The 19826-nt window shown below is 42.7% G+C and overlaps 1 protein-coding gene across 1 annotated transcript; it reads left to right on the forward strand.

The window, feature by feature from the left end:
• The first annotated feature begins 312 nt into the window (after positions 1–312).
• lhx4 (LIM homeobox 4) lies at positions 313–18994 on the forward strand. The gene is made up of 6 exons (XM_076985444.1): positions 313–515; positions 3205–3376; positions 5019–5221; positions 11653–11807; positions 12096–12267; positions 16912–18994. Exons 1-6 carry the CDS (start codon positions 431–433, stop codon positions 17298–17300), a joined length of 1176 nt encoding a protein of 391 aa, XP_076841559.1. The 5' UTR covers positions 313–430; the 3' UTR covers positions 17301–18994.
• The last annotated feature ends 832 nt before the right edge of the window (positions 18995–19826 follow it).

Genomic DNA, 19826 nt, shown 5'->3' on the forward strand with positions numbered 1-19826 from the left:
AGTGATGGTTTTAATTCAAATTTAACAAAACATGTGGGGTTCCTGGCGTACATAACGGCGCGCGCTCGGGGTTTATACGTGATGCCGCGACAGTCCCGCCTCGCGAGCCGCGTTCGTGTCGTCATTACTTCCTTATTGCTCTCTCTGCTCACCTGCACGCGCCAGCCGGGTCCCTCCCGCCCCGCCGTGGCAGCTGTGGACGCCCATTGGCCCCCGCGCGGCGCTTCTGGGGCAGATGACGTCACACCCACCCCTGCAATGTGAATGAATCAAGCGGTTTGTGTGATCCAGATCGCAGCCCCAGTTCGCGAGCGCCCGTGAATTTGGCCAGGATAATCACTAGCGCGAGGACTGCAAAGGACACCGTAAGACACTCGTGTCTCACTGACCTGCGCGCGCAAGCCTGCATGTGCGTCTTCCATCAGAACGAATGAAAATGATGCAAGGTGCACCTGTTTTACCCGCCGAGAGCGCCGTGAAGGGTCTGCCGGACATTCTCGGAGTGCCAGTGCAGCGTAAGGCGTTTTTCTCTTTGTGTTATTGATTAGTTCATCAGAGAATTTGGTGGAATAGGCTCGCGCTGCAGCAGGCCTGCGCGAGCACTAATATTAAAGTCGTGGGTCAGACAGTAGTGCAGTGGTAATGGCAGGTTAGGGTCCGAGCGCAGGAAGGTTTTATCTGGACTTTTGATGATTTTTGCTGTTTCAATAATAATTTAACGGTGCTTTCACATGCTGGTGATTGTGATACGTTTAATATATTAAATCAGTAAGCGTGATTAATTCTGCACAGCGCAAACCCAGGAAGAGAGAAAGATCTCCGAATTATATTAATTTTAAAATGTAAGTAAAATTGCGTGTCAGAAGCGTTATTCATAGATATGAATAATCGGAATCACGCTGGTTTTGTACAGTATATTTAACGGATCGAGTCAGACCAATTTAGGATGTGGCCTACATCAACTCCAGTAAGCAAGTTAGTTTTAGGATTTAGAATCTAAATTCCACCACATAAGACAAGGAGGTAATGATAGCAAACCGAAGCGGGTAAAGTAAAATAAACTAAAAAAAATCAAAACCGATTTTTTTAAATGAATAGGCTTTAGATAAGTGATGTGAATATATTTATTGTAAATGTCCCCGGTGTGGGACTAATAAAATAATATCTTATCGTATTCTATACACTGGGATTAAAACCTGCCTGTGTTTTGCAATGTTTAAATTGCGAACTTTGCATAAATATCAGAGCAATTTAAAGAACAATTGCCTGTTGTCTTTGCATCAGTTCTCACGTTAGCTCCATATAATCTGATAATGTAGTTAAGAATGAAATAGATGAATTCCTGACCTAATTATTCATAGATTGTGGGATGTACAGATGGCCTTGCTAAAGTGTGGCGTGTTCTGCAACACTGAGCGTTTAAGCAAATATAAAGGAAAGTGTTGAGTAGAGGGCGAGATTATATCACAACATGGGGTCTGTACAGCAGGCCAGTAGAATTATCACACCAATCTTAGGCATTTGGTCAGAGAGCTATATTTTATAAACTGGTATTCCATAAACGTAAATTAAGTAGATATAGTAAAAATTATTTTGGACCCCAGAACCCCCGCACCCACATCAGCACCGAGTAAGTTCTGGTTAGGAAGGGTTTAAATGAACAATGTCTGCCTTTTCACTATACATCTAAACGTCGCCATTATAATGTGGATGTGGTATAACGTGAGTAATTATTTGCAAAATAATGGTATAATTGTATATGTTAAAATTATATAAAAACAAAGAAATAAACAAACATTAAATACAAATAAATATACACACGTAAACATGAAAATAACCTTGCACAATAACATCAGTGATTACTTTGGCCATTCCAGCCTGATTTTTCCAAAATAAGCAGGTGTTCAATAATAACTCGGATTAACATTAAGAGAAAACATACTATTTTAAAACCCTCTTTAATGAGTTTTATAGCAAAATAGGGTCAGAACTCATGAAGGAAGGTCATGATGCCACGTGCGCAGTTTCCGGCCCTTCCTCGTGCTCGCCATAGAGGCTGACATATTCATTTGTGGATCTTTTAATTACGTCTACAATTAATGAATAAGCAAATGTAACATGAACATGTGCAGTTCTATTTGAAATATAGGAGAGATTACTCAGAGGATATTATTGCAGTTTATTACAGGAGTTATTGTAGTTTATTATAGGAGTTATTATTGTAGTTTATTATAGGGCTTATTGTAGTTTATTAAATGAGTTATTATTGTAGTTTATTAGAGGGCTTATTGTAGTTTATTACAGGGTTATTATTGTAGTTTATTATGTGGGTTATTGTAGTTTATTACAGGGTCATTATTGTAGATTATTACAGGGATTATTATTGTAGTTTATTATAGGAGTTATTGTAGTTTATTATAGGAGTTATTATTGTAGTTTATTACAGATTTATTATTGTAGTTTATTATAGGAGTTAATATTGTAGTTTATTACAGGGATTATTATTATAGTTTATTACAAGGATTATTATTGTAGTTTATTATAGGAGTTAATATTGTAGTTTATTACAGGGATTATTATTGTAGTTTATTACAGGTGTTATTATCGTAGTTTCCCCATGTCCAGTAGGCTTGCAGTGATAACAGAAGCACACGCTTGTAGCATCAACTTCTGTTTTCTTGGCGTCATTCTGGGTTTGCTGGAGAGAATTTCATGTTCTCAATAAAATGTACCGCGTGCTGCTCTTCTGAGGTTCAATGGGTCACTTATACAATTTCAGTCTCAGTGTCGTCTTGTCCTCGCCCGTTGTTCTGAGATATTGATTATATTCTAAACAAATGGACATCTTTCCACACATGTCGACTGCTTACCTGTTTACCACAATGTCTTATGCACGTTATTTTATGCCAAACATGTAGGAGAAATACTAAAATCGGATCTGTCACGGTTGCTGGTATTATTATTATTATTATTATTATTATTATTAATAATAATAATAATAATAATAATAATAATAATAATAATAAAACAGTAGTCACATAATACCTGGGGAAACACCCGAGCAGTGTTTATTTAATATCTATCTTTATTTCATTTTCGCCTTTATTTAATATCTATCTTTATTTAACTGGAAGTGACACATTTAAGATGAATCTTTCAACAGCAAACGTTAAGATGCTCTGGTTCCGTGTGTGTCCTCCGCAGAGATTCCTCAGTGCGCCGGCTGCAGTCAGCACATCTTGGACAAGTTCATCCTCAAGGTGTTGGACCGACACTGGCATTCCAAGTGTCTGAAGTGCGCGGACTGCCAAACGCAGCTGGCGGACAAGTGTTTCTCACGGGCGGGGAATGTATACTGCAAAGAAGACTTCTTCAAGTACGTGTACAAATATATTCATATCCATTCCTTTTTTAAAGATGTGTATTATTTGGTTAAACCAATATGAGAGCAGCTTGACAGGTACTTTATGAGAAATACTTTCTCTTTTAAAACCCTGCGTGATGCCAGTGTGTTGGGTACGGACACGGTGCAGACAGGCGCAGTTCTCCACACACTCCTGCACGTGTCTGTGGGTCAGGGTAATGCATAGCCTACTTGAATTAACTCAAATGAATTAAATCGTTACTCTACGAACTCATTTTTACAGCTGACCACGTAATCTCCCTGCAGTTCTGTGTACGCGTCGGTACCGCAGCCAGTCCCGGTAATCTGAGTAGCGCCGTTGGGCGTCAGATCTGGAATATAAATAGTGAATCGGGTTATTACCGTCCGTTACGTTTGAGGCACGTGAGGGTGCGCGTGTAATCAGACGCGCGGCACGTGATGTTGCGCGTGTAATCAGACGCGGGGCACGTGATGGTGCGCGTGTAATCAGACGCGGGGCCGGTGTTAGTGGCGCGAGCTGCTCCTCGTGAGGTGTGAAAGTGACGCCCAGCGGGACCAGCAGCGCGACTGCAGACCTCCCAGTTCAATTTACCATTAGCCTCTTTGGAACAAGCCACGAGACAGCAATTTTACATTTCTTCTCCTCCTTTCCTCTATCCATTTTTTTAGTAGTGAACCCTCCCCCACCTCCACAACTCATAGCATTAAAGAATAAAATTAAGTTTGACTTTTGTCCAAAACAGGATCGGTACTGGCTTTTACTAAATCATGTTTGAGAGAGTTTAATGTCATAGGCTACAATGAGAAGTAAAAGGCTAGGAGACTCAGAGTGGAGGCTAACGTTATTAGCCTGCCCGGGGGACACAAGGCGGATTTTTAATGTTAAAGCTCCCGTCCTAGCGCATGGAGGCGAGGGTGAGGAAGGTGGGGGTCACGGACAGGAGTGTGTGTGTGTGTGTGTGTGTGTGTGTGTGTGTGTGTGTGTGTGTGTGTGTGTGTGTGTGTGTGTGTGTTGGTGGTCCATGCTGTAGAGCACAAACTTCACCTTGGTCAAAAAGAGAGTTTATTTAGTCAGTGCCGCTCTGTGATTTACAGTCTATTCTGACTAAGAGCTTTATGAGACCTGAGACCCGCTGCATGGCTGACATAACCTCTCTCTCTCTCTCTCTCTCGTGCTCTCCCTCTCGCTCTTTCTCTTTCTCTTGCTCTCTCTCGTGCTCTCTTTCTCGCTCTCTCGTTCTCACTCTCTCGTTCTCTCTCTCTCTCTCTATCTAGGCTATTTGTTAAATCTAGAGGATCTAGCAACCATAAACAGTCACAAGGTGGTTCTCAGACTATCTACGAGTTTGACAGTTTTATAAAATAGGTTGTTGTTAGCATTTAAGATTGTATTGCTTCTCCTAAGTAAGATCAGTGTATATGTGTCAGTGGGAGTATAGACACCCACATAGGCCTACCTGTTATAAAATATAATACAAAATCATCTTATATGTGTGTGGGTGTTGGGACTCATTTGAGTGTATGTATGTCTTTGAACATGAACTAATCACAGTGAGGGTGTTTGAACATGAACTAATCCCAGTGAGAGTGTTTGAACATGAACTAATCCCAGCGAGGGTGTTTGTCTGCCCAGACGTTTTGGAACGAAGTGTGCGTGGTGTCAGCAGGGCATCCCGCCGTCACAGGTCGTCCGGAAGGCGCAGGACTTCGTCTACCACCTCCACTGCTTCTCCTGTGTGATGTGCAGCAGACAGCTGGACACGGGGGACGAGTTCTACCTCATGGAGGACGGGCGCCTCGTCTGCAAAACCGACTATGAGACAGCCAAGCAGAACGGTGGGAATCCTCACTGATTTATCCACAGCACTCTGCTCACTGGCTTTCCCAAGTCTATCCGCCTGTACAGTGTACGTTCATGACCACAGGGGGCGCTGTGGTGTGAGCTCCTGTCCATTTGCACGCAGAAAGCTGCGAGGGAGAATGAGGGAGAAAGTGACGTTCTGTGATGTTCTCGTCCCTTTTTACAATAATCCAGACACACAAAAACATATTAACTTCCTGTTTTACAACAACTAAGACAGAGCAAACGATCATGCTCGATTCCAGTGCAGTGGTGTGTGAGGGTCTTAATACAGACGCTGGTCTAACCCTCTAATTCCAATGCAGTGGTGTGTGAGGGTCTTAATACAGATACTGGCCTAACCCTCTGATTCCAGTGCAGTGGTGTGTGAGGGTCTTAATACAGACACTGGCCTAACCCTCTGATTCCAGTGCAGTGGTGTGTGAGGGTCTTAATACAGACACTGGCCTAACCCTCTGATTTCAGTGCAGTGGTGTGTGAGGGTCTTAATACAGACACTGTCCTAACCCTCTGATTCCAGTATAGTGGTGTGTGAGGGTCTTAATGCAGACACTGGTCTAACCCTCTGATTCCAGTGCAGTGGTGTGTGAGGGTCTTAATACAGACCCTGGTCTAACCCTTTGATTCCAGTGCAGTGGTGTGTGAGGGTCTTAATACAGACCCTGGTCTAACCCTTTGATTCCAGTGCAGTGCTCTGCTTGCGTCAACACGAGTCTTTATGGAGACAGCGACAGGTCCTGATTGATTATGTTTAGGCTTACGGCAGAGGCCATGACTGCCATTTTGAAGAGATTTATACTCTCAGGGACATATCGACTGGTACTATGTGATCACTTTCAGACTCACCCCGTATACAGTATCAGAGTCGTCATACCCCCCTCACACAAAACCCTCACACAAAACCTTCACACAAAGACCCCACACAAACACCTCACACAAACACCCCACATAAAACCCTCACACAAACACCCCACACAAAACTAGGGCTGGGTATCGATTCAAATTCCAAGAATCGATCCAATTCCGATTCTGAAGATTAAGAATCGATTTATTTTGATTTAATCTGATTTAATTGATTCTATCCAATTCGGGGTTTAGTGTTATTAAAAATGTATTTGAGCTGTTTCCTGACTATGTACAAAAGCAACATGTTAAAACTAGTATTATATCGATATTAATCAGCAAATAGTTACTGGTAGTTGGTAGTTACTGATGGCTGGAAGACTGGTGAAAAGGGTCATCATAAATCTACCTTCAAGAAAGGTAATCCAGGACAATAAACAGAGGACATCTTTGAGGTGTCTATATCTGCAACAGTGGACTCCTACTGGGACACTAACCAGTGCATTATTATTATGATTGAAATAATTAAGAATTCACCCAAAAGCTGTTGCTACCAAATGCATTTTTATTTTAAAAGTGCTCACACTTAATAAACTGAAAGTATAAAATGTAAACGTGTATTTTTCTTTAAAGTGCGAATATAAGAACAGAACTGTCACGTTACGGTCCCCGACCCCTCCCTTTTGGGCGCGTGTTAACGTTGTCTGCGTCTAATCGTCTATCGTCTCCGTGGGTGCGGGTGAGTCTTGTGATAAGTCTCACCCAGAGACCGTATATACAGTCACTGGTCTCACCTGTGGCTCGTCTCGTCATCACTGGGGGTTTGTGTGGTTTGTCTATTTAATGTGCGTTCGTGCAGCATCCTGTGCTCGTCTTGTTTGAGTCACACATGTTCTATGTAAACGTGTTTTATGTGCGCTGTCTGCGCTTCGGTAAATGTAATAAACGTAACGATTTGGAAAGTGCAAAGGATTCTGTGTCCATCGCCTTGCGCCCAACGTTACAAGAACATTTCCAACTTTTTTAAACTGTAAAAACACTGGGTAAACTGTCAGTGACATGGACTAACTGTAAATAGTCACTGACACTGGATAACCTGTCCTTCTGTTTTTAGATTGCCGATTTGACTATCGTCATTACCGTCACTGTCCGACGCCATGTTGTTTTACAGTTAGTTAGACCGAGCGCGCCTGCGTGAATTCAGTGATGAGGCGGGGTAAAAGTTCACTAAAAAAATCGATCTTTGGACGTACGAATCGATTATCAGATCATCATATGCGAATCGATTCTGAATCGGAAAATCGATTTTTTCAACACAGGCCTACACAAAACCCTCACACAAATGCAGATTTTCCATACACCACACACACACACACACACATAGACACACACACATACACAGTAGACAATTGAGAGACGCCCTCTCAAACCTCCGCCGAACACAGACATTTCTTTTTGCTATAATGAATCATTCATCTGTGGAGGTAAAGTTTCCCTCTGGCTTATACCCAGGTTGTGTCTTTTGGGTTGTTATATTATTGTCACTGCTTCTTTCTAAGAGCTATCTTTTACAGTTTTTTACAACTGCTAAAATGCGTTTGTCCAATCTGTAGTCACACTTTCAAAACTCTAAACACAGTGAACACAACATCAGTTTTCAGTGGCTATACAATTAGTACAATTCATGTTGTTTTGGCACAAATGCAGTCATTTTACATGTTTCTATAATGCTTACATTTTCTATACACACAAGGTTATCCAATAACAAAATTCTGGATCATTTTTGTCTTATTTACAATTGCTTGCACACAGCATGTCAAAAATGAAAACCGAAGGTTCAAAACCTTAAATATTGTATAAAATGCAAAGTTCTGCAAAAAACAAAGGCAGCTGAAAAGCTATTACTGTAATACATATTTTTTGCACATATAGATCAATGACATAAAATGAAGTACAGTAATATACCGGGTGAGAGAGGAGCAAATATAACAATTTGTCCTGCAATCTCAAGTGCTGATTTGGTCCTTCACAAATGCCAGATTGGTCCCCAGTGACCTTGTTCTTTCGTTTTTGAATGAACTCTACCAACAACTGGTTCCAGAAGCAGAAATGGAACAGGTGGGAGGAAACGCATTTGAGATGTGACAGTGTAACATTCTGTCATTCTCGTGTCATCACAAACTGGTTTACAGACCATTCAAGAGTGATGTCCCTTTTCCTCCTGCCCTACTCGCCTTTCCTCAACCCCACTAAGGAACTTTTTTCAGTCTGGAGGTGGAAGGTGTATGATCATCTGCCCCATGTCCAAATGTCCCTCCTGGATGCAACAGATCCCGGCTGCAGAGACATTTCATCTGAAGACTGCCAGGGGTGAATAAGGCATACCAAGCTTTTCTATCCCAGGTGCATGGCAAGGTCTAACATCAGATGTGATGTGGATGAAAACATGTGGCCAACTGCTGAAGACCGTTTAGATTACACGTAACAATACTGTTCAGTTTTGTATCCTGTTTTTCCCCCTTGTGTGGCTTTTTTTGTGTAAGTGTATTTTTACACATATGGGACCATGGCTAATTATGTTTACAATTATGGTAATACATTTTTGGGTTAGGCCACAATTTACAGTAATGTCCCTAATACAGTAAAATATAACCTTTACTGCAAAACTGTTACTGACTAATCTACATTCCATGTAGTACCTAACAGTAAATATCACCCATTGTGTAGACAGTATGTTGCCAAAAATGTACATTTGAAAAAAAAAGTCCAAACGAAGCAGATTACCATAAAAATGAACTAACTAAGAACAGGATATTAACTATTTGGCTATTTGTATGAGATAAATGTGTTGCTGTGTTTAGAGTTTTGACAATGTATCTCAAGTATTGGGAAATGCATATTAGCAGTCGTAAAAAAATGTAATTATGCAAACCGTAGTCACCTGTGTCAAACAGGCCACTGCAGGCAAATGTAATGTTTAGTATTCTGCTTGATTTAATCTGATTCAGCACATGACTCACGACAGTACAGGAAGCCCACGTGACATGTGGCCCCACATTTTTACATTCCCAAATCAACACACACACACATACCTTATAAACACCCTCATTCCATGTCTGGATGGTGTGATTTTCTGAGGGTGTTCATCTTTTCATCTTTAATGCTAATGACTGTTGGTGTCTCTTTAATGACATGACTGTTAAGTGGTTTAGAGTATTAATGTAATATCATTAAATACTTTACAAACATGATAAAACATGTATTTATAAACAATATAATAATGGCAACCTATTTTTAAAATCCTGTGGCATTAAGGGGGCGCCAAATTGATGCCAGAAAATTATTTGCCGAGTTGGTGGGGGGTGGGGGTGGAGTGCGGGGGGCGCCGATAGTATGTTTGCATACACCTCAGAAAGTATGTAGTTGCAACCCTGGTCTTATTATTTACGTTGAGGGGGCGGGACACCTCACCTGAGGGGGCGACGCCCCCCTTCGCCCCACCGTGGCGCCGGCCCTGGCTACAGTTTATTTGAGAAAATGATCATTACTCCTAATCACAAACACTTTATTAAAAATTAAGTTAGAAAATGGAGGGGATATTAAAATCACAACCATATCATCCTGACATATCCTGACATATATCTTCACATATCCTCACATATACACTACCGTTCAAAAGTTTGGGGTCACCTAGACAATTTTGTGTTTTCCCTGAAATCTCACTTTTATTTATCAAATGAGTTGCAAAAAAGAAATATAGAAAAAAATAGAAATATAGTCCAGACATTGACAAGGTAGAAATAATGTTTTTTTTTTTTTAATTTGAAATAATTTTCTACTTTAAACTTGGTTTTGTCAAAGAATGCTCCCTTAGCAGCAATTACAGCATTGCAGACCTTTGGCATTCTAGCTGTTAATTTGCTGAGGTAATCTGGAGAAATTTCACCCCATGCTTCCAGAAGCCGCTCCCACAAGTTTGATTGGGTTGATGGGCACTTTTTTCGTACCATTCGGTCAAGCTGCTCCCACAACAGCTCAATGGGGTTGAGATCTGGTGACTGCGCTGGCCACTCCATTACCGATAAAACACCAGCTGCCTGCTTCTTCTCTAAATAGTTTGTGCATAATTTGGAGGTGTGCTTTGGGTCATTGTCCTGTTGCAGGATGAAATTGGCTCCAATCAAGCGCTGTCCACAGGGTATGGCATGGTGTTGCAAAATGGAGTGATAGCCTTCCTTATTCAAAATCCCTTTTACCTTGTACAAATCTCCCACTTTACCAGCACCAAAGCAACCCCAGACCATAACATTACCTCCACCATGTTTGACAGATGGTGGCACTCATCCAGCATCTTTTCAGTTGTTCTGCGTCTCACAAATGTTCATCTGTGTGATCCAAACACCACAAACTTTGATTAGTCTGTCCATAACACTTTTTCCAATCTTCCTCTGTCCAATGTCTGTGTTCTTTTGCCCATATTAATCTTTTTCTTTTATTAGCCAGTCTCAGATATGGCTTTTTCTTTGCCACTCTGCCCTGAAGGCCAGCATCCCAGAGTCGCCTCTTCACTGTAGACGTTGACACTGGCGTTTTGCGGGTACTATTTAATGAAGCTGCCAGTTGAGGACCTGTGAGGCGTCGATTTCTCAAAATTGAGACTCTAATGTACTTGTCTTCTTGCTCAGTTGTGCAGCGGGGCCTTCCACTTCTCCTTCTACTCTGGTTAGAGCCTATCTGTGCTCTCCTCTGAAGGGAGTAGTACACACCATTGTAGGAAATCTTCAGTTTCTTGGCAATGTCTCGCATGGAATAGCCTTCATTTCTCAGAACAAGAATAGACTGTCGAGTTTCAATTGAAAGTTGTCTTTTTCTGGCCATTTTGTGAGTTTAATTGAACCAACAATTGTAATGCTCCAGATTCTCAACTAGCTTAAAGGAAGGTCAGTTTTATAGCTTCTCTAATCAGCAAAACTGTTTTCAGCTGTGCTAACCTACTTGCACAAGCCTCCTTACACAGTTAGCAAACACAATGTAACATTAGAACACTGGAGTGATGGTTGTTGGAAATGGGTCTCCATACATCTATGTAGATATTGCATTAAAAACCAGACGTTTACAGCTAGAATAGTCATTTACCACATTAATAATGTATAGAGTGTATTTTTTGATGCATTTAATGTTAGCTAAATTGAAAAAAAAACTGCTTTTCTTTCAAAAATAAGAACATTTCTAAGTGACCCCAAACTTTTGAACGGTAGTGCATCTTCACATATATCCTCACATATATCTTCACGTATATCTTCACATATATCCTCACATATCCTCACATATATCCTCACATATCCTTACATATATCTTCACATATATCCTCACATATATGTTTGGGATCAAGGATGAGCGAAACCACGTTACAATAAAAATGTGTAGTTTAAAGGATAATCTGTGTAGTTTAAATTCCCTTTGTTTGCTGTCCTTATGTCCTATAAAACGTCTCTTATGTGGTGTCGTGTGTCTGGCCCTGGGTGGAGTTCAGTAAAGCATTCATGTGGCTTTCCTGTTCCAGATGATTCAGAGACAGGAGCTAAACGCCCACGCACCACTATCACAGCCAAACAGCTGGAAACCCTGAAGAGCGCCTACAAGAACTCACCCAAACCGGCCAGGCACGTCCGAGAGCAGCTCTCTTCTGAGACAGGCCTGGATATGCGCGTGGTGCAGGTGAGCCGCAAGCTCCACTCCCTCCACAAGCGTCCCTACTAAGCCCCATCCACAGCACAAGCGTCCCTACAAAGCTCCACCCCTTCCACTAGTGTCCCTAGTAAGCTCCACCCTGTCCACTAGTGTCCCTACGAAGCTCCACCCCCTCCACTAGTGTCCCTACGAAGCTCCACCCATGTACCACAGCTCCATCACTGTACCCAGATCCCTGATTCACTTGCTTATTGGAAACTGAATGACAAAAGTGTAATTTTAAAATTCAAATAGTATGTAACCTGTACCCTGCAGGTCTGGTTCCAAAACAGACGTGCAAAGGAGAAGCGTCTGAAAAAGGATGCAGGTCGTCATCGCTGGGGTCAGTTCTACAAAAATGTCAAACGCAGCCGTGGTTCCAATAAGGCGGAGAAGGAGAGTTCTGCTGAAGATGGAGGCCTCAGTGACAGTGAACTCAGCTTCAGAGGTCTGAGCAGCTCCACACATCTCATACTCCTCCTCACTCATACTCTTCCCTCATACTCCTCCTCACTCATACTCCTTACATATACTCCTCACTTATACTCCTCACTCATACTCCTCACTTATACTCCTCACTTATTCTCCTCCTCACTCATACTCCTCACTTATACTCCTCCTCACTCATACTCCTCCTCACTCAAACTCCTCACTCATACTAATCACTCATACTCTTCTTCACTCATACTCCTCACTTATACTCCTCACTTATTCTCCTCCTCACTCATACTCCTCACTCATACTCAGGGGCGTCGCCTGGGGTGGGCTTCAGCCCCGAATGATTATCCAGTCGCCCCGAACCTTTTCGCTCAGCTGTACTATTAATGAGGAGGCCAATGCTGCTGTGAGAATTGGAAATCTCTTAACGCCAATCATAGTGCCGCTTCAAGGATAAAGTTCCGCCTTTCAGGAGAAACAGCCAATCAGCTTGCTGGTTTTGCGGGCGCGGAGGAGAGCCCACCCCCACCCCCGTGGGGGAGCGCACATGCGCTCTAGCCATTTTTGGCAGCAGGTTGCAGGTAGCTGACGGTGAAAGAAAATGGATATACGGCGTTTTTTCAAGGAGAAAGGTAACGGTAGTTAACTATGTAAACTGTGATGACATTCTTTGTGGAGCTATCTGATAGCTGGTTAAAAACACACGTCTCCGAATCAAAACACACAGATCAAACCCACTGTGTGCTTAAGAAAATGCAGCTTGTCACTAGTCAGCTTTGGAATTAGTTAGCTAACCTAGTTAGTTAACCTATCTAGCTAGTTAACCTAGATAGCTTAGGTAGTGAAGGTTTGAGAAAAAAAACTTATATAGCTAGTTATGTTATAGGTAGTTATAGTTAGTATGTTCAACCTGGTATAACCTGGAATATACCTGGTCTATGTCCTTTAGTAAAAGCTCACTATCTTTAGGTCACCAACAGTCATTCTGCAGAATTTGTGCACCCTTTGTTAAATTTTAAATCTGTTGAATAAAAAAAATAACTCCATATTATAGTGTTAGGGCGTACTCACACTAGGCTCTGTGATCCGGGCCCGGGCACGGTTGCCTGCCGAAGCACGGTTCGTTTGGCTAGTGTGAGCGCTCCAACCGTGCCCAGGCCCGGATCAGTTAACCGTGCTCGGGCCCGCTTGAAGAGGTGGGCCAGGGCACGATTCATGTGGACTCGGGCACGGTTCGCTTCTAGTGTGAGCGCTATCCGTGCCCGGGCCCGCTTGGTGCCTCGTGTGATTGGTTCATTTCGCTGGAACTCGAACATGACGTCAGTGATGCGATGCTCACGTTAAACAGTCATAGCGGCAAAGCGATTAGCAGACAATCGTTGTGTTAAATTATCGATAAATCTGTTGCTCTGCACTCCCAAAACGACTCCAAAAATACAATAAAAAGAATTGTGAACTCCATAGTTTTGTGCGAGCGCGCATTTTTCCAAATAAAGCGGCGTTGTGATGACGTAAGCGTGCTCGGGCCGGGTTGCTGAAGCCAGTGTGAGTGCAGGCCAGAGGGGGAGTGGGGAGGGGGGATAACCGGGCCCCAGCACGGAACCAGCAAACCGTGCCTAGTGTGAGTACGCCCTTAAACATTATAAATCAGGGTACGTATTGAAAAAAACAATACTATATATATATATATATATATATATATATATATATATATATAGTGACGCGCGGGCAGGGCGAAGGACGAGACACGGGAATCCTTGCTTTCCAGGCAGACGTCACTTTAATAACAAAGAGATTGCGCAATAGCGCACGAGCAACACACACGATTCACACAACGTGCAGACTTAGGGCGTACTCACACTAGGCACGGTTTGCTCGTTCCGTGCTGGGGCCCGGTTATCCCCCCTCCCCACTCCCCCTCTGGCCTGCACTCACACTGGCTTCAGCAACCCGGCCCGAGCACGCTTACGTCATCACAACGCCGCTTTATTTGGAAAAATGCGCGCTCGCACAAAACTATGGAGTTCACAATTCTCTTTTTATTGTATTTTTGGAGTCGTTTTGGGAGTGCAGAAACACGGTGCAAGCACAGATTTATCGATAATTTAACACAACGATTGTCTGCTAATCGCTTTGCCGCTATGACTGTTTAACGTGAGCATCGCATCACTGACGTCATGTTCAAGTTCCAGCGAAATGAACCAATCACACGAGGCACCAAGCGGGCCCGGGCACGGATAGCGCTCACACTAGAAGCGAACCGTGCCCGAGTCCACATGAATCGTGCCCTGGCCCACTTCTTCAAGCGGGCCCGAGCACGGTTAACTGATCCGGGCCTGGGCACGGTTGGAGCGCTCACACTAGCCAAACGAACCGTGCTTCGGCAGGCAACCGTGCCCGGGCCCGGATTACAGAGCCTAGTGTGAGTACGCCCTAAGGGTGAGTACGTGTGAGTACGTGTGAGTAAGTGTGAGTACGCCTTAGACAACGACGAGCACAGGACACTGCGCGAGCGCACATTAAATAGACAGACCACATTAGCCCCATGTGATTACGAGACGATTCACATGTGAGACACATTATTCACACAACATAGCCTTCACCACAGAGTTCCGCAGACGCAGACAAAGCACGTGGACAACGTTTACACACGCCCAAAAGGGAGGGGCCGGGGTCCTCAACGTGACAGACGCCCCCTCCAAGGTCACTACCCGTCCCGGGGTGCCAACAGGACCGAGTGGAATTTCTCACTGAAATCTTGAAATTAATCTAGATTAATCTATATTAAAATGGCTCATATGCGTGCTACCCAAGTAATGACTAAAAGTCAGATAGGGTTTCTTAATACAGAGGGTGCATTAGACCAGGGGCTCATCTCCTGTTTCCAAAATGCATCAATGACTGCTTGAGGAAGCTGTTCTACTTTGATACTTGAAGAAAAAAAAAACATGCTCAATAAAATGTAGGCTACTCGTGTTCAACGGTTTATTCAGTTAAACATGAATTTGTAAGCCTACATACTGTACATTAAATAACACGTTTATTCAGCTAAACATGATATTTTAAATGTAAGCCAACATTTAATACATTTAACCTCACGGACGTAATTTTCAAAAGTCAGTTTTGGTCCTCTGTAGTTTTAACGGTTAAAAAGAAATATTTAAATAGCGACGAATCTAGCGCTAGGACCATGCAGAAAACGACCGCTCCGAGCTCCGCTCCGGTAACACTTTACGTTCCTAAAAATGAATTTTCCATGAAGCAAACCTGGCGACTTCGTGGCTGCATCCATGTAAAAACACGTACGATTTGTAATTCACAGGTTTAAAAACTCGTTCTCGCCCCTACTGTGCAATTTGGTTAGGAATACAGCCGAGCTAAACTATCAAGTTGAAAGTCATCATAGTTTGCTTACCCATTTTGACCCAGTTCCCAACCCAACTTTAAGAATAGATTAACGGCTATAATTTTTATATCGCCCGATAAGAGTATCAAATTAACGACTGCCAGGGAACGCCCCTGCTCATACTCCTCACTCATACTCCGCACTGATACTCCGCCTCACTCATACTCCGCCTCACTCATACTCCTCACTCATACTCCTCACTCATATTCCTCAGTTATACTCCTCACTTATTCTCCTCCTCACTCATACTCCTCCCTCATACTCCTCACTTATACTCCTCACTCATACTCCTCCTCACTCATACTATTCACTAATACTCCTCCTCACTCATACTCCTCACTCATATTCCTCACTTATACTCCTTCTCACTCATACTCCTCCTCACTCATACTATTCACTCATACTCCTCTTCACTCATACTCCTCACTTATTCTCCTCTTCACTCATACTCCTCACATATACTCCTCACTTATACTCCTCACTCATACTCCTCCTCACTCATACTATTCACTCATACTCCTGCTCACTCATACTCCTCCTCACTCATACTATTCACTAATACTCCTCACTCATATTCCTCACTTATACTCTTCCTCACTCATACTCCTCACTTATACTCCTCACTCCTACTTCTCATTCATACTCTTCCTCACTCATGCTCCTGCTAATTAATACTCTCACATAGCCCTACTCAGACTTATTCATTTTCTTGCTCCTCAGTGAAAAGCTGACTGACAACAGAAGGTTTTGGAATCCACAATATTTTTATTTGGTCTTTGTGAGTTGGTTTAGGGAACCCATTAAATTCTACCTCCACTTTTAAAAGGCGAGGTTTATGAGAAATGAAAAAGCCAACCAAACTATAAATTAAGTGAAGCTTTTAGTGAATTAGACAGAAAGCATGTTGGAGCAGTGTTCCTGAAACAGGCACTGGGACAAACACAGTGCAGGGTTTCCACAGCAAGCCCACAGACTCAGATAGCAGTAAATCAGAGGCTCTGGCAACCTGGCTCTGTGGGCCTATAACTTGCCTATTTCTATAGATGTATATACTGTCTATAAACTACAGGCTTAGAAGTACTTCCTTCTGTTTAAAAACAGGTACTATACATTGTAAACTTATACATCAATATGATATATCATTAATACTAAATGTTCAATGATGTAAGCTCATTTGTACCATTTCCCCTTGTACTGTAGTTGGTATATTATGGTTACTCTGCTGTGGTTTGTTGTTGTTGTCTACAGAGGAGCAGATCCTGTCAGACCTGGGTCACACTAACAGCTTGTATGGGAGCGTTGGAGATATCTCCAGTGGAAATGTGTTGAACGCAAACTTCCCGCTGGAAGCAGCAGGTCAGCCGTATGCGGAGCTGCGTGCAGGAAGCCCCTACGGTCTGCCCCAGTCCCCATCATCCGTCAGCTCGCTGGCCGCCCACACCCCACTCCTCAACAGCCTGGCCTTCAGCTTAGATGGCCTTCCACTGGCGGGGGGGGCACCTGCAGTCAGCCAGGCACTCAGAGCCATGACGGGGGGGCCGACCTCTGACCTCTCCACGGGCAGCAGTACGGGATACCCAGACTTCCCGACGAGCCCTGCTTCCTGGTTGGATGAAATGGACCACTCTCAGTTCTAAGGTCAAAGATCATACTGGAAATCGTGGTCTTGGAAATTTACACAAAGGAACCTCTGGAGGGCAGAGAGGATGAGGGTGTTGTGAGGAGCCAGGAGGCCCCGTGGTGGAGGGTCAGCGCTCTGCTGCACAAATGAGCAGGTCCCCTACACTTCAGGATCCACTGTAACATAAATAAGTTTTATTTGTGTTCAATCTTAAAACTGGATTCAGCAATTTGTGGCATGAATCTGGACAGCTGAAGCTCCGAGCTACGCAACAGTAGTGCTGCCCGTGTCTCCGAAAAAGGAGGCTGTCCATGCATGTTTCAAAATGATCACAGTCATGAAGCCTTCTGATGGGTCAAGCACTTTAACTCCTGTCCTGACCAAACAAAGCCATCTATAGATGAGTGAGTGAGTGAGTGTGTGTGTGTGAGAGAGAGAGAGAGAGAGAGACTACAGCAGTGGCACAAGTGGACCCTTCATATCAACACAGGTTTTTCATACTGACCAACCTTTTGTACTGGAGGCGTAATACTGAGGTCTCATGGGATCAGGATCACAGAGATTTTGGGTTGACAGGTTTTGGTCTGTACATGCAAACACATGACCCATTCTGTTTCAAAAAGTGATGCTTTTATCACTCTGTGTTAATGGGACTGATCGAGAGTAGACTGAAGTGCGTGTGAGTATCCAACCCGAGCCCCATTTTATTAATGTGCATTTCCTTATTTTTTGCAGTACCTCCTGAGGTATCAAGACACACACACAATACCCCTCAGACACACACACTTTACCCCTCAGACATACACCCTTACACACACACACTACCATTCAGACACACACACACACTCACACACACACACACACACACACACACACACACTACCCCTCAGACACACACGCTACCCCTCAGACACACACACACTCACACACTCTACCCCTCAGACACACACATCTCATATTCTAAAGAATGATTTATGTCCTCCATGTTATTTTGCTGACCAGGCAAATGTGTTTGTTATGGAATCAAAAAACATATACAGAAAATTTTACAGAGCAAGCACACAGTGTGAGAAGACATGACGCAGGAGTTCTTCCTCACTCTGATTGGCCAGGGCTAAGGGGCAGGGCTTTATATACAGTTCAGCATCAGCCTGCAAACATTCCCACTGCCGGTCCGAATTAAAGTGTAAACTCAATGTAGATCAGAATTAAAGTGTAAAATCAATGAGAATCAGTATTAGACTGTAAACACACTTGTGTAGCTGCATCCATGAAGCACTGCTTAACCGAGAAGACAACAGACATGTGCAGAAGTCTGCATGATGAACACAGCTCACTTAAAGATGGAAAAAAACAAGGTGATAATACAGAAAGAAGTTTAAATGAAAAAATCACAGGAAAAACCTTTTGTTTATAAGCATTCAATTATATTTTTAATCACAGCTTATGAAAAAATATGATTAAGCATCTGGAGCTGAATGAGTCAACAAGATAAACAAAAACAACAAACAAATGTCATTTGTTGCCTCTAAACTTTTGAGTTTTAAGTATTGTAAATTTTGTACAGTTTCAGAAAGTGTTGGCAGACATGATTTATGAGTTATGTTTGTTGTCGTGTCTTTAAAAAAGAAATTATATTCCCATCCACCTGTGCAGTGACTTGAATGGTGTACAGATGTGTATGGATGAAATAAAGATGGGGGATTTTGAGATGCTGCACTGGTCTGGTCTTTCCACCCTCACTGAGGTCAACTCATCATTAATGAACGGAAGAACATCAATTCTGAATCAAATCGGCTTCTATGAAAGAAACAGCAATATCATAATAGTAAATCACTATTAATATCCAATACCAAGACGGACCACTAACCTTCATTTTCATGTCTTGAATGTGGGCAGATTAAACCCTTGACAAAACAGAACCCAGAGTGAGATAAATCACAAATGATGCGTATACCCAGAGTAAGATAAATCATAAATGGTGAATATACCCAGAGTGAGATAAATCTATAATGGTGAGTATACCCAGAGTGAGATAAATCACTAATGGTGAGTATACCCACAGAATGAGATAAATCACAAATGGTGAGTATACCCAGAGTGAGATAAATCACTAATGGTGAGTATACCCACAGAGTGAGATAAATCACTAATGGTGAGTATACCCAGAGTGAGATAAATCATTAATGGTGAGTATACCCAGAGTGACATAAATCACAAATGGTGAGTATACCCTATTACAACTGCACAAGGATTGCAAATTGATTTTGTAACATCATATACATTCCTTGGCATCACTGTTGATGAGAAATTGACTTTTATCCCCCACATTGAATGTTTTCTTAAAAAGCTCAAGTTGCAACTTGGTTTCTTTTTTAGAAATAAGTCCTGTTTTTCTTTTAGAGCTAGGAAGCAGTTGGTTTCGGCTACCTTTTTAAGTAGGTTAGATTATGGAGATGTAATATATATGAATGCCTCTGCCTCATCGCTACGTATGTTGGACGCTGCTTACCATGGGGCTATTAGATTTATTACAGGTGCG

Source organism: Brachyhypopomus gauderio, unplaced genomic scaffold (assembly GCF_052324685.1).
Source record: "Brachyhypopomus gauderio isolate BG-103 unplaced genomic scaffold, BGAUD_0.2 sc40, whole genome shotgun sequence".
In the NCBI taxonomy this organism is placed as follows: domain Eukaryota; kingdom Metazoa; phylum Chordata; class Actinopteri; order Gymnotiformes; family Hypopomidae; genus Brachyhypopomus; species Brachyhypopomus gauderio.

Coding starts and splice junctions, on each gene's coding strand:
- lhx4 (XM_076985444.1), top strand. CDS start 431: ATGAAAATGATGCAAGGTGCACCTGTTTTACCCGCCGAGAGCGCCGTG. Junction 3,377..5,018: donor TGCAAAGAAGACTTCTTCAA/GTACGTGTACAA, acceptor TTGTCTGCCCAG/ACGTTTTGGAACGAAGTGTG. Junction 11,808..12,095: donor TGGATATGCGCGTGGTGCAG/GTGAGCCGCAAG, acceptor TGTACCCTGCAG/GTCTGGTTCCAAAACAGACG.